General features: G+C 34.6%; 1 protein-coding gene across 1 annotated transcript in view; it reads left to right on the top strand.

The window, feature by feature from the left end:
- LOC150083690 (uncharacterized) overlaps window positions 1-16,722 on the top strand; it is an 83,144-nt gene that overhangs the window by 52,278 nt on the left and 14,144 nt on the right. Inside the window, exons 2-3 of the mRNA XM_090378127.1 lie at window positions 1,228-1,296; window positions 6,545-6,616. Coding sequence (XP_090234253.1) covers window positions 1,228-1,296; window positions 6,545-6,616 — 141 coding nt within the window. The remainder of the gene's footprint in view (window positions 1-1,227; window positions 1,297-6,544; window positions 6,617-16,722) is intronic.

Genomic DNA, 16,722 nt, shown 5'->3' on the forward strand with positions numbered 1-16,722 from the left:
GTTTTAGCTTTTATGTACACAAAAAATTAATTTTTTTCAAAATTTCCACGACCCCCAGAGGTTTGCACACCACTGACCTAAACCATTTGATTTGGAGATGACATTGTGATCATAAGCCATGATCCCAATTTTTTAGCCAAAGAATTAGAGAAAAATCTTAATCAGTTATGCAGTGTTAGTAAGGATTTCGGACTAAAGATGAATATGGCTAAAACAAAAGTAATGATGAACAAGTATGCCACGGAAAGGGAAATAATGATTGAAGGAGCAGTAATTGAAAAGGTGGAGTCATACACTTATCTGGGACAAGTTATTAGCTGTAATAATGATAAGTGGCCGGAAGTCAAGAGAAGAATAAATTTTGGATGGATAGCATTCAGGAAATATTGTCGCATACTGAGGAGCAATATCCCAATTTGTCTGAAACGTAAACTAATGAACCGAAGTATACACCATGACTTATGGAAGTGAAACCTGCGTACTCACCAAAAGAATGGAAGAGAAGCTGAGAACTACATAGCAAAGAATGGAATGAATTATAGTAGGAATCAGACTGCTAGATAAGAAGAGAAACGCATGGATTAAGCAGCAAACTCTAATAAAGGACATTCTTATGAAAACTAAAGAACTAAAATGGTCTTGGGCAAGGCACAACTCAAAGACATGACAGATGGACTAAGAAAATAACAGAATGGTACCCAAGAGGAGCTGGAAGACAACTGAGATGGAGAGATGAAATTCACGAGTTCGTGGGTAGTAAATGGATGGCCATTACACAAAACAGAAGGAACTGGAAAGTTGCTGGAGAGGCCTTCATCCTGCAGTTGATTGAAAATGGCTGATGATGATGACTAGTGCAACTTTTGAAGGCCCACAGTAGGAGCTCGGTGATATGTACCGACTGAGGCTGTGCCCTACTTGTAACAGTTTCATTTTATAATGCTCTTGTCTCTTGATGCCTTTCTTCTAAATTCATTCAGCTTACTGAAGAGAATATGGATATGTTTGGGTTTGGAAAGTATCAGACTTACCAGTGGTATGCCTTTTTAATCTACAGCTTGTATATAATTTATTTTTCAATGTATACTGCAGTTTAATTATACGTAAACTTTCATATTAAACTGGATATTTATTTGATTTGAAATAAAAATTGCTGAAAGTTTTTTTTTTTTTCTTTGTTTCTGGCCATCAGATGTTTGTTATTAATTGTACTTATCTTTATTTCAGACTGTGGTAATTTTACATGTGATGAGTGTTTGACGCATACGGCATGTGAGTTTTACAAGTGTGAAAATGGTAGGTGATTTGCATTGATTTTATTTATTTTTGAATATCAGAATGTACGAATACTGATAAATAGAAAAGTTGTTGGAAAATGCTTTTATATGGAATTTAATTTGAGTTATTTAATAGTTTAATCATTTTGGTGGAGCATTTGTTGAATGTATGGGACTTCAAGGCAGTGAGTTTTGTAAGGGCGGAGAGTCTGTGAAACAGTTTTTTTCGGGAATTTGAGTTTTGTAAAATTGAAAACTTCTTATATAAATGCTCTCAAATATTAATTTGTTCTTATTTTTATTTGATTGCCAAACATATAGAGTGAAATTATTGTCAAAAAAATCAAATAAGCATTAAAAAAAATGCATAAACTCACTGTTACTTTTTTGTTATAATATCTTGTACATTTATTTATTTATTTATCACTTTATTCAATTCAGTCAACTCTTGGATCAGAGTTCTGGAGAATTTCTACAATTTCAAGAAAAAATTGGACAACCGAGACTAACGGTGGCAATATCCTCCTCCTACTCCTATTTTTAAATCTACTTTTGTGTTGCCATCTATTGAAATTATATGTATTATGTGTACTGTACTGTTAGAAATGCAGATGAAAAGATCATGTACTGCAAGATTTCGAAACAGTGCATATACAGGGCATTTAATAACATGTGGGTCATCCTTTCCAGGATCAATTTGGGACCTAAACAGAATAAAAAAAAAATAATAATAATATTAATATGAACACGTCTGATTCTGAGTGGGTGTGGAGTTTGAATTTTAAATAATGTCTGTGGCATTTTTAGTGGTAAAAAATAATAGAATAATAAATAGAGAATAATAGCAGTAACATACTGAGTAAAGTGTTTATTCATACTGGGTACGTTTTCTTATTCTTATTAAATTTTTTTTATTTTTTACTATTAAAAATTCCACAGCCTTTTTTTTTTTTTTTTTTTTTAAATTCAAACAGCTATTAAATAATCATCCAGAATTGGATGTGTTTTTATGTGAATGTTTTTCAGGTCCTGAATTTATCCAAAAAGTATAGCACATTTTATGAAACACCTTATAAAGGACATGTTGTTTGAAATGACCTTGAAAATGTTAAAAACAAGTACTCAACCCATACAAAAATTTTAGATATTATATGTGCATACTGCTGAAAGGGTTAAACTGTATGTATTATGGTTTTATTTTATTCTGCTTTTAATTTGCAGTACCTATAAAGGATTTGAGTTTTCAATCATATATAGGATGTGATAAAAAGCCATTAAAAAAAATACTTCTTTTACAGATTGGCACATTTTTTATAGTAAGAAGAAATGCTCTTTACAGGCTGCATAGAAAAAATTCAATTTAACCCTGTAAAAGTCAACCCCTCCCCATGCAGCTAACAGCGATTTATTCTTCGCTTACTCCATCCAACCAGCTGAAACTCCTAATACGTATTGTCAAAAATGGTTTCTTTGAATTGGTCACAATTCAAAGAAACCATTCTAGAAATGTCTGTTAATCATTGCACAATTAGTACAAATTCATCGCCGACTGGGCTAGCCGGGTGGGTAAAGTGCCTGCCCGGCAGCCCAAAAGGTCGCGGGTTCGATTCCCGCCTTGGGCTTGGATCAAAGTACTGCAAAAACCTTGGGAGGTGCATTATGGCCACAGAAGCCTATGCGCCAACAACTACAAAAAAAAAAAAAAAAAAAAAAAATACAAATTCATGATTAAGTTAACCCTAATTATATTTCACATGGCATTCAACACATGAAGAGATGTTGATAGTAATCTTGCTCTATTGCCATGCAGTTCCCTCCGATTACTAACTTTCTCTGGCTTTGACATTGATGCAACATCTGGAATCAAGCTGGTTACACATGCACTTCATGTTTCGTGCAGTGAGTGCTGCTGTTAGTGACACTCCTTCCTCGAATCACAGCATAGGTTGAAGGGTGCAGTTTTTAAACTTGCATTTGCTCTCCAACAGGTGTCTAATGAGAGTTTTTGACGCACTCCAGGCATTTTCAGATGGGAGTAACTTGCGTCATGGATTGACAAAAAATGCAACGAAAATGCAACCGTTGCGATAAGTAAATGCATTACAGGATCACTGAACAGTCAACTGTTGTACTAGGCTATATGACCCGGTTCTCATGCATTCACTGAAATTAAGCAGTGTAAGCCCGATTAGTAATTGGGAGGGTAGCCACCTGGGAATACATTACATTTCTTTCTTTTTATCTTTTGTTAACCTGTGGTAAATATTCTTCCAATTTTTAATCATCATTTAATTTTGTTAATTGCTAAGTAATAAGGTGTCAATCGGTGCTTTATATCTTTACTTTTATAGCCTGGGGATAATATTCCTCCTATTTTCGCTTATCAGAATCGGCATTAATAGAATTAAAATTCAATTCGTAAATGTGATCACAGTAACCGGTGCTTACTACATATCATATAATGAACAGTATTTTGTTATGGAGTGTCCATTATAAAATGATTTGATCATACAGTGAACCAATCATAAAGTGGAGGTTGACTGTAGTGACCGTTGTAAGGCATGTACATGTACAACGTATCCGTGGATTGACAAATATCACCAAGAAAATTCGACACAAAATGATTTACCCCTCCTCCCCACTATTGTACCAGGCACGAGTGACGTGACCCAATCAGTACCCATCCTGAGTGCATCATGCTATTTCTTTCGTTGTTCTCCACCACATTTGATAAAAAAATTCAACAGAAAAAAATTATAATTCAACATGTCAAAAGCTAATAGTGAGCATTGTAAGGCGTATAGAGCACATACACGTACAATGCGAATGCTGAAACCACCTCCATTGGGTACAAAGGAGAGATCTAAGCTATTCGAACAGCGGAAGAGATTGCAGTATGCAATGGAGTTGAGCAAAGAAGCTGGAGAAAGTCCATCCACATCTTCAGAGCCCTACATCTCCCCAGAAATGTGTCAGAAATGAATTTGGAAGGAGCCGTGGAAGTTGATACTTCAAGTGAAAACTATGAAGAGTCCTTGAAGCCCAGTTGTAAATGAAAAGCGAAGAAGCCAAAACTGACTGCCAGAAGTTCTCCATAAAATCATTCAACACCTAGTGGGCGTAAGCATCCAGGTACTGGGATTCCTGGATGTACATACATTCCTGGATTGTGGTTTTGGTTCAGTCTGTTCCGTGTGTGATCAGCTTTGGTTCAAGAATGATGTGAAGATTGTAGCAGCTCGAGATCTTCTTCAAACAGCATTTCCAAATGAGGATGCAAGTCAAATGTCGGCCTGTAACAGCTGTCATGACTCTCTCAAGAACAAAGTGATTCCGGCTCCATAAAAGGCAAATGATTTTAAATATTATCCGATGCCACAGCACTTGCCAAAACTATATTTGGTAACGGAACTTTTCATAACTCCAAGGCTCTCATTCATGCAGATTCATCGCCTGTGGCATGATATGGTCATTTATCACTTGACCAAGATCCTCAATCAAGTGATAAATCTTCACCTAAAGAAGTTTCACTTAACTTCTGCTATGTGTGCTTGGCACACAATTTTTTTTATTTATTTTTTAATTTTCAAATTTTTTTTTAATATATACAACATGGATTTTTCACAGTTGTGTTCAGAAAAGATTGAAATTATAGGGGGCATAAAAAAATTAACAATTTTTTTTGTTGTTTTTTTCTAAATTTTATGGTCACAGAGGAATTTCACATTTTCACATGACCAATACAGGATTAAATGTCTGCCCTCAATTGCAACACATTGAGCTCTTAGAGCAGGTGTTAGCGACCTACAGCATTCATGCCGTAGGTTGGTGACACCACAAGATAATGTCACAAAGTTGGTTATGTGGTTTTTTCTTACAACCGAAGCAAGAATGTTCTTGCTTTGGTTTTAACCACAGAGAGAGCCCTTCCACCAGATAAACTGATAATATAAGCCATTAGAAATTTTTTTTTTTTAATTATTTAATTTTTCCAAAGCCTAAACAGCTGATTATGTGAAGTGTTGAATTAATTAGTGAAATATTTTATATATTTTTTTAATGTTGGATCATGTCTAAGGGGGGAAAAAGAAGAAGAAGAAAAAAAAAAGTACTTCACAATCCTCTCTTTTAAGGCAGTGGATGATGGGAAAACAGTGACTTGAAAACATGCACAGAAGGTGCCTTTTTTATGTCCATCTTTAACAATCTCTCCTCCACTTTCCTTTCAATTATCACAGTCATTTAGCTCCTCATGAGAGTTTGTAAAGGTTAGACCTAATATACAAAGATGCACAATATACAAAGACTAATGTCATATCTTTGTACATCCATCCTTTGTGCAGGTCTTACTTTTAATATTCGGTATGAGACTTTTAAGTGCTAATAAATGATCAGAGTCAACCCGGAAATCATGCTAAAAAGTAAAATTTGACCTAGAAGCTTTTTATGTTGGCTGGCTACATAACTTCATGAAGACTTTTATGACACACAAAGAAGAATGCATCTTCCTCTAAAAATCTAAAAGAGTTGAAATTTAAAGTTAAACTCTACTCCTATTCGGTGTTATGTTCATTGAGAATTTCAAAATTTTATTTTTTTCCCCCAATAATGTTTAAAAAAAATTTTTTTTTTGTTGCACTTTTTAAAAAATTATCTATATAGGCTATTTGATAACATATATATATATATAGTATTATTTATTTAGTTAGTGGAATTCATTTGTGGGCCACATTTCATTCATTCGTTGGTAAAACCAGAGGGCCACACGTGGTCTGCTGGTTGCTCACAACTGATCTAGAATATTCACTCCCCACACGGGTGAATTAACAGTTAATAAAGAGTTAAACTGCTTTGTAATTTGAGTAAAGTAGTGTTGGATAAATTGTTTTTCCAATCATGTGTAAAAATCATATAATAATAATCATTAACGATTTTGTATGGCAACCAGCCACACAGCAGCATGAGGTAAGTGCGCAAAGTGATTCTCATTCTGTACACTGTCAAAAATATTAGATGAAATTATAGTTATAGATAGATTCTTGTATGTATGTATGCATGCTTATTTTTCTTATACAGAATTTTTTTTGATTCATGAACATACACAGTTGCATTTATTTTATCTTTTATTTGTGAATAAAAACTGCATTCAGAAACACAAGAAAATGATTGAAACTTATTCTTTGCAATTTTGTGAACTTAGAGAATTATTGAACATCTAAATAAACACTCATTCTAATTATGGGTAATACTTATTTTTATTTAAATAGGAAGTCAACAGTGCATGAATTCCACCACCACCACCACCACCCCCCCTGAGAAATGTTCCAAAGTAAACCAGTGTAAGTATTAATGTTAATAGTTGACACAGTTGCATTTATACTATTGAGAGTTTGTAAGTACAGTTGATTCCGGTTACAGTCAGTCCTCGTATAACACGTGTTTACACTACACGAATTCGATCATACACGATTCATAAATAGGGGAACGATATCTTATATAACACGAACCGAATTCGCTTATGCACGATTCGCCTTTGTGTTTACAAGAAATGGCAATCGAACGCAGAATCACCCCAACTGAACGCAACACGATAGGAATGAAGAGAAGATTCTGAAAATATATTTGTTTTTTGTATTAGTGAAGGGGAAACACATTTCACCATAATAACGTAAAAACCAACACAATTCCAGCTATCGGTATAATCGCAAATGCAATTAGATCGAGTTTACTACCAGTTTATAACAGATTCCATTAGCAGAAAGGCAGCTGGAAATTGTTTTTATTGTTTTATGGTAGTAACCCCTAGAAATGTGCTTTAGTAAAATGTGAGGTGTTAATAGTGTATCTCTGCCTTTATGGTGTTGTTTATTCAGTTGCTACACGTGCGCAGCTTTGTTTATGTGTATCAAGCGTGCCGCCTCGTTTTGTAATTGTGCTTTATTCCCTAAAAATGAGTAAACTACTTAAAAGGTGTGAAAAGGAAGCGTCCTGGTGAAGACACTGCAGATTCAGAGAGAAAAAGAAAAGCAATTATCGATAAACAGAGGCGGACTGGATCAAAAATTCTTAACGGGAAAAATTTGTAGTGACCTCATACTAGCGTTTATGGCCAAAATCACACCTACCTCCGGCCCACCGGGGTTTCCCCTGTAAGGCTTATGGCCATTCACCTCTGTCGATAGAGAAAAAATATGAAATTGTGAAATGAAAGACCATGTGATATTGCACGTGCTACAGGCCTAAATGAGGCAGCGCCGAGAATTACAAAGAATGCAGAGAAAATAAAAACAACTTTCATAGCAGGAACAACTGAAAGTGTAATTAAAATCCATTAGATTAAGACACAAAGAATTGGAAGAGATGGAACGGCTGTCATCTGTTTGGAAAGAAAATCAAACGAAAAACAAGTTTGCTTACGATAGAAGCAAAAGCATTAGCAATATTTTATTACGTAATAGTCATAATAAAATACTTAAGTAATTAAAATGCTTACGTATTACGTATTTTATTACGTATAATAATAAATAATCGTAATAAAATACTTAAGTATTTTATTATGATTATTTATTGTGTTTGGTACTGTTTTTGTTACAAATGTGTGTTCAATCTTGGATGGTCGGCACCTAACCCTATTTTTCCCATAGGGCCTGTTGTTTATATTGCACGATTTTGCATTGCACGAGGGTTTCTAGGAACACAACTATCGTGCTATACGAGGACTGACTGTATTTGGGACACATCGGGACTAGTGCATCTTGGCCCGATTAAGCGGCTGCCCCAATTATCCGAAGTTTCACGTAAATAGTTAAAAATACAATGCACCTCCCCCTTTACAATTAGTTCACTGTACAATCGAATCACGTTATGACGAACTTGCCATAGTAAAGTACAGTCAGTCCTCGTATAACACGCATTTACACTACACAAATTCGATCATACACGATTTATAAAAAGGGGAACGATATCGTATATAACACGAACAGAATTCGCTTATGCATGATTCTCCTTTGTGTTTACAAGAAATGGCAGTCGAATACGGAATCACCCCAACTGAACGCAATACGATAGCAACGAAGAGAAGATTCTGAAAATGTATTTGTTTTTTATATCAGTGAAGGGGAAACCCTTTTCGCCATGATAACATAAAAACCCACACAATTCCAGCTATCGGTATTATCGCAAATGCAATTAGATCGAGTTTACTGTTTATAACAGATTCCACTAGCAGAAACACAGCTGGAAATAGTTTTTATTGTTTTATGGTAGTAACCCCCAGAAATGTGCTTTAGTAAAATGTGAGGTGTTAGTGTCCCTGCCTTTACGGTGTTGTTTATTCAGTTGCTACATGCGCGCAGCTTTGTTTATGTGTATCAAGCTTGTCTCCTCATTTTGTAATTGTGCTTTATTCCCTAAAAATGAGTAAAATACTTAAAAGGTGTGAAAAGGAAGCGTCCTGGTGAAGACACTACAGATTCAGAGAGAAAAAGAAAAGCAATATCGGTAAACAGAGGCAGACTGGGTCAAAAATTCTTACCCAGGAAAATTTGTAGTGGCCTCATACTAGCGTTTATGGCCAAAATCACACTGGCCTCCCTCTTCTGGCCTCCGGCCCACTGGGGTTTCCCCGGTAAGGCTTATGGCCAGTCCATCTCTGTTGATAGAGAAAAAATATGAAATTTTGAAACACTTTGAGCGGAATTAAGACCATGTGATTTGCACGTGCTACTGACCTAAATGAGGCAATGCCGAGAATTACAAAGAATGCAGAGAAAACAAAGACAACTTTCATAGCAGGAACAACTCAAAGTGTAATTAAAATCCGTTAGATCAAGACACAAAGAATTGGAAGAGATGGAACAGCTGTCATCTGTTTTGATAGAAAATCAAACAAAAAAAGTTTGCTTACGATAGAAGCAAAAGCATTAGCAATATTTTATTACATAATAGTTGTAATAAAATATGTAAGTATTTTTTTATTTATTGTGTTTGGTAATGTTTTGGTTACAAATGTGTGTTCAATCTTAGGTGGTCGGCACCTAACCCTATTTTTCCCATAGGGCCTGTTATTTATATTGCATGAGGATTTCTAGGAACACAACTATTATGCTATACGAGGACTGACTGTACCGTTCACTATACAATGTGTAGTAAGCGCCGGTCATTGTGATCACGTTTGTGAATTGAATTTTAATTCTATTAAACAGCGATTCTAATTAGCGAAAATAGGAGGAATATTATCCACAGGCTATAAAAGTAAAGATATATTAAGCACAAATTTACTCGTTATTACCTTACCAATTAAAAAATTAAATGATACTTGAAATTCGGAAGATTATACGTGATAATCGGAATAATTAATACGTACTGTAATATGTATATACTAACTAAACTAGTTGACATTTCTGTTCACTGACATTTGTGGGTGGGGATTAAAATTTAAAACAGTAAAAAGATAAGCAATCAATAACAAAAAACACGGCGCACACAAATTGCAAGTAACACTATACGTGCAAGTGAGAACGGAGTAACGAGTTACAAAGCTTTAAAAATAGGAATGAAGAGAAGATTCTGAAAATAATTTTTTTTATATGATTGAAGATTCCATTGAAGTATAAACACATTTTACCATAATAACTCACAGAATTCCAGCTGTCAGTATTATCACAAATTCAGTAAGATCGAGTTTACTATCCGTTTATGATAGATTGCACTAATATAAAAGCCCAATAAACAGGTGACTGCTAATTGTTTTATGGTTGTGACCTCCAGAAATCCAACTGAACTACGTGGTATGGTTGGAGACAATGGTAGGGTAATCTCCAGTGCTACGGTCTCCTGCCCTGATTAAATGGCATTTTGTCCCCAATTAAGCGAAGTAAACCGTGGCTATTTTCTCGAATTGGGTTCTGTTTTTTTTAAGATTTGTCCCAAATAAACGGCTGCCCCGATTAACCGGTGGCCCAAATAACTGGAATCCACTGTAATTACTAAATGGCTCTAATCATTTTCTGTTAACAAAATTTTGTAGGCCATAATATTAACCTTCCATTAGTGACACTGACATTAACAGTCCATCACTGACACTAAGTGTAATACAGCTACTGTTATAGTGTCTGTTTGATCCAGACACCATAACAGTAGCTGTTGTTATTATTATTAAGGAATTTAATTTTTAACTGTTTTTGTTGAATTGTAAGTGGGATATTCTTCAAGCAATCATATTATTCACCAGAAAAAATAATAATAAAATGAAATAAACAAATAATAATTCAGAATATTTGCCACAGTTAGCTTTATAAGCTGTCGAATGGTGCTATTTGAAAATCTGTGTGAGCAACTGAAAATCAGCACTTAAGTTGCAAAATTAAAAAATAAAGATACTATTGCCATTATGCTTCCATTTTAATGTTATCAACGAGACTATTCAGTACTGCTCAAACTGTAAGCAATTTCACATTCCATTTTTTTCTTTAACCTTAATGTCACTTTTTTAGCCCCTGTGCCCTCGTACATCTCAGAATTTAATGCCAGTGCTAGTAAATTAAAGGAAATCCACAATCATTGTGTCAAGGTATCAGTGTACACCATAGTATGACTTTGGGATGAATATACATATTAATATTCACAAACTAACTACTTGGCAGGTTTGTATTAGTAGAGGCAGTCTATGCAAAGAAGTAAGCTTATACAGCATCATCCAAAAAAAAAAATACTTGTATCATTTGTCCATTGCCTTTTAATAATTTTTTCTAATCCTTAAATTTATTCAAAATGTCCACTTCCACAATGTGAGATGGAAGTTTATTCTAACAATCACACTTTGGCTGAAAGCAAATTTTCATGCATCTATCTTGCAGTCATCCTTTTTCAGTTTAAGTCTGTGTGTCTTTATCTGTGTTATCCAAGAAAAAGTAAGAATTCTATCGGCATTTAGTTTACCCAATCAATTTAAGGCCTTAAACACCTCAATGAGGTCTCCTATATCGAGATATCAGTGTACACAGTGTCTGGAAACTAGGTACTTGTGAAAAGGCCTCACAAGCACCAAATGCTGCAGTTTACAGAACTAGCCCTTCTTTTTAAGGGCACCCTTCTGTACTCTTGACTAATCTTGTTTTGTTCTTTTCTGCACCTTTTCCAACAGATCCACATGCTTCCTAAAATGAGGCTTCTAGACCTGTATGCAGTTCTCAAGATATGGCCTAATCAAATTGCTTTATACTGAAAGCTAGAATCAAATTGCTTTATACTATGAGATAATCACCTTGTTATCCCTACTGTAAAAATTTCTGCATATTATAGACAGAACCCCCATGAGGTGTCCTAGCAGCCTGCATACACTGCTCAGAAAATTTCATGTTAAAATACAACTAACCTCGGGTCTTTTTGTTCTCCACCACCTTCAGCATTGTACCACCCAGGTGGTATGTTATTCTGGGATTACTGTTGCCCATATGTAGTATCTTGCATTTGTCAATGTTACACCTCAGTTTCCACTTCTCAGCCCATCTGTTCTAATTTTTCTAGGTCTTGTTACAGTAGCATACTCCACTTCCTGTTACTAACCATCCTGCTAACCTTTAGTGTCATCAAAAAACTTAGACATTATACTTGATATGCCTTCCTCATTATCATTAATAAATATTGAAAACAGCAAGGTGCCCAGCACTGAAACCTGAGGGACTCTACTAATAACATTAGTCCAAGAAGCACAATGCCTATCAATAACCACTCTGTCTCCTGCCATTTAACCATTCCTTTATCCATAGCATTAACTTGCTTCTAATACCATTCTGCTTCAATTTGTGCAACAGTCTTTCATGTGAAGCTTTATCAAAATATAAGTACAGCAATACCCCGCTTAGCACGGCTTCAAACAGCACTGGTTTCGCTATAACACTGTTTTTAATTAAGTTTAAGTCAAAAATTTACTGTACATATTATAACTCATTCAATGGCCTATACAGGTACTATACATATATGCTGCGTTGTCATACCCTAGGTACAGTACATGTATGCTGCAGTGCCAACTCTATTGTCTACCATGCACATGTGACAATAGCTCCTTTCAGGCAGTCAGCTGCAACGTGCAACAGTGTTCAGTATTCTTAATTCCTGACGAGACGATATGGTAGTTTTTCAAACTTTTCATTTCAAAATTTATTTTTTATCCCTTTAAATATGAACGAAAATATATCTGCACCTTGGCTAGAAATCACTGCCAATGACATGCGTTCTGTTTGGCAGAATGTTATGCCCTATTTGGTAAATGATTTCATTTACCGAAGACATTCTGAAGGTTGGAAAAGACTTGGGATTTGAAACTTTGGACACTGCCAATGTATGTGACTGCACTGACTCACATGCGACTTACATGATGCAACTCTCCTTGAAATTGATGAGCAAACTTCATATGCAGAAGAGGAAAACAATTCTGAAGTGGATAACACTAAAGTGCCACCAAAACAATTTTCAACAGAAGAACTGGAGAAAGTTTTTTGGGGATTGACATGGCCTGCAAGGCGATTACGAATGGAGATCCGAATGTTGAGCGTAGAATCAAGATACGGCAAATTTTACAAGATGGAATTCGATGCTACAAAGACTTGTACACCAAGAAAAAGAAGAGATGGCTTCACCAGACTTCATTATTGAAATACCTAAATAAACAACTGCTTTTTTAAAGCTTTTTTTCTCATCTCTCATGATGTTACCTTTTCATTAATAAAATTTTTGCAATATTTTTTTTTTAATTTCAAATCCTTTTAATTGGCTATTAAGTGCAAGTTGTTTATAGATTTATTATAATTTGTTTATAGACTGTTTCTCTGGTACGTATTCAATTAAAACCATTATAATTATACCTCAATTAGCACGGTTTCACATAACACGGAATAGTTTCGGTACCAATTACCAGTGCTATGCAGGGTATTGCTGTATATGATGTCAAAATAATTTTTCTGCATCCAGTTCTTTGTCGCTGCATCATACTAGCTGATTAGACAAGATATTTCCTTACTTCTTGAAGGTTGTCTGTTTGTATATACAGGTAGGTCTCGACTTTACGAGTTAATTCGTTCCTAGCGTGCACTCGTAAAGCGGGAATTTATTTCCCATAGACATAAGGTTAAAAATAGAGTTATGTTCTCAACAATGAAATTAGTTAGCTAATTAGTTTGTTTAAACAATGAGTGATTTATCAAAAGAAATGAAAACATAGCCTGTAAAATCAAGCAAATTATGATAATAAAGAAATTATTTACAACTTACAAATGTTAAAGAATGTTTATTCTTCATCATCATCAATTAAATGCACACTTGTTGTGATCACTCATTGGTTCGGCACTCATTGGTTTGTTGCACAAGGAGCGATCTTCTTCAGAAAGGTTTCAAGAGGCATTTGTTTCCAAGATAATCTTCTCTTTTCTTTATAAATTTCAATAGCATGCATAAGCATTTTTTAACGGCACATACAAATTGCAACTAACACGATTCGTGCGGAGTAACAAGTTTATGAAGCTTTAAAAAAAAGGGATGAAGAGAAGATTCTGAAAATTTATTTATGTTTTTTATATGATTTGAAGATTTCAGTAAAGGGGAAACACATTTCACCATAATAACATAAAAAAAACCACACAATTCCAGCTATAGGTATTTTCGCAAATGCAAGAAGAGTTTACTACCCATTTATAATTGCTTGCAATAAGAGAAAAGCCCAATAAACCGGAAAGGGAAAATTTTTTTTATGGTCGTGACCTCCAGAAAAAAAAAAAATAATAAATAAATGTGCTTTAGAAAAATATCACAAAGGCGTTTAAAATTGATTCTTATAACGGAACATATGATAATGATGAAAGTGTAGTGCATTTTAATGATTTGAATTGGTAACTAATACAATTTACATACCACGTTCATGACCTTTTATATGGCCTTAAGGTTATGCTTGTGACCTTAAAAAAATTACACTTTGGAGAGATAAATAGCTTAGTTTATACAGTGAAAATTTCAACTTCCGAGATCTTGTAACGAATTACCAAAAAAACAATGTGTTAATGGGTTCACATTACGATATTTTCACGATATGATGGTGTCTCTGGAACTGATTAATATTGTAAAGCGGGGTACACTGTATTGTATAGCTATGCACGTGGTTTGGAATGCGTTATTTATGAATGTTTAACATTCATTTTTTGCAATTAATGATCATATTTTCGATTTTGTTGATACTTGAGAAAAAAAACTCGTAAAGCAAGGACTGCCTGTATTAAATTGTGTGTAAAGTTTTATAGTTTATTAGGGAATTGCCTTATCTAACTAATAACAATTTTAAGTAATAACGTGTTTTGTAGATACTTCAGGTTTGTGTGGTAATGTAAAATATATTCATAAACATAGTAGTTATATAAAAAAAAAACACTTCTATAATAATATAAGTAGTTATGTGAGATATTTATCACTTATACAATTAATGGCTTATTTTGTTTTCCATGGATATTTTACATTGCTTTATTTTCAGCTAGTCACTGATTCTGTGCTCAGTCAGCCAATTGGGTAAAATATCAAATCTGTAAATATAGTTATGTAAATACAAAACTTCTTTTATTACTGAAGTGATCACTTGGATCAATTTTCACACCCAAATTTTAAAACAGTTATACTTCAGCTTTCAGAGGGGTTTGATGAAATTTGATTTTCTGGTAAATACTGTACAGACTTCAGAGAAAAAATATAAAATACACAATAATTGTCGAAGAAGAACAAAATTAATTTTTTTGATTTGGCTTTGTCTGACTAGTATTATTTGCACTGATTTTCTTTTTAAATTGGTTAAAGACTGGTTCTGGTTTATTTTTATCCCTTTGTTTTGGTTTATAGATCAAATTTTCACAAATATCACTAGCTTGATCTGGTTATCAGCAGTGATCATTCATGTATTAAGAATTTGCAGATAAAGAAACCATTAGGTGGCAGTGATCACAGTGTACTAATGTGAGATTTACTTAAAGATATAATTACCATCGGGGATAAAGGAAAGGGTTTTTGCTTCTGTAAAGGTGAGTACAGTGGTCTCAGACAGTTTTTAAATTCTGTACAGTGGGATCAACTGACGATATTACCAACAGTAAATTCTAAGTGGGAAGCATTCAAGGAATTAATCGTGGAAGCTACTAAAAGTTTCATACCTATTAAGAAATATTGTTCAAGGTTTAGGCCTAAATGGTTATCAAATGAACTAATAAGACTCGTGACAGAGAAGAAATGCATGGGATGCATATAAATTATCAAGCGACTCAGAAGCCTATGGTAGATATAAGCTAGTCTGTAATCAGGTCACAAAGGAGGTTAGGCAAGTGAAGGTAGATTACGAGAAATCTTTGGCAAAAGATGCTAAGAAAAACAGCAAGGATTTCTTTACTTATATAAACTCTAAAAGGAAGAGGATGAATCAGATTGGTCCATTTGTCATCGATGGTTCGACTGTTGATAATCCTGCTCAGATAGCAAACAAACTGAATGAGTATTTTGCATCTACATTCACACATGAGGAGTTATTAAGGTTTGAAAATGGTAGAAGGTTATCAAATTGTAGGGATACTTAATGATTTTGTAATAACTGAGAGCAAAGTGGAGGAGAAATTGTTGAAGTTAAACATAAGAAAAGCACCTGGGGTGGATGAGATCTATCCAGTTATATTAAAGGAGGCGGCAAAGCAACTAAGCAAACCCTTAGCCATAATTATGAGAGCGTCCTTGGACTCAGGGGAGGTTCCCACGGACTGGAGATGTGCAAATGTATCCCCAATTCACAAAGGGGGATCGAAGGGTGACACGAGTAATTACAGACCAGTTAGTCTAACTTCTGTTCCGGGTAAAATAATGGAGTCACTGGTTAAAGATGCATTGAAGGATCATCTAGACAAGACTGCAGCAATAATTCAGACACAGCATGCATTTGTTAAGGGAAAGTCTTGTCTGACAAATTTGATAGAATATTATGATGTGGTTACAATGGAACTGGTTGCAAAAAATAATTTTGATATCATATATTTGGATTTCAGGAAAGCTTTTGACACTATTGCGCATGGAAGACTATTGTACAAATTGGAGCAGAATGGTATTAAGGGTAAGTTGCTATAATGAATAAAAGGATGGTTGAGTGGGAGAAGACAGGGTGGTAATCAATGGGTGCTGCTCTTCGTGGACTAATGTTATTAGTGGAGTCCCACAGGGTTCGGTGTTGGGTCCACTATTGTTTTGTATATTTAACAATGATATTGATGAAGGTATATCAGGCTTAGTGTCGAAGTTTGCAGATGATACAAAGGTTGGCAGGGTTGTTAATGACAGTAATGGCAGTGTGCTACTGCAACAGAATCTAGAAAATTTGGGCAGATAGGCTAAGAAGTGGCAACTGAAGTTTAACCTTGACAAATGCAAAGTACTG

This window comes from Mastigoproctus giganteus, chromosome 7 (genome assembly GCF_048544385.1).
Source record: "Mastigoproctus giganteus isolate SK-2022 chromosome 7, ASM4854438v1, whole genome shotgun sequence".
Classification (NCBI taxonomy): domain Eukaryota; kingdom Metazoa; phylum Arthropoda; class Arachnida; order Uropygi; family Thelyphonidae; genus Mastigoproctus; species Mastigoproctus giganteus.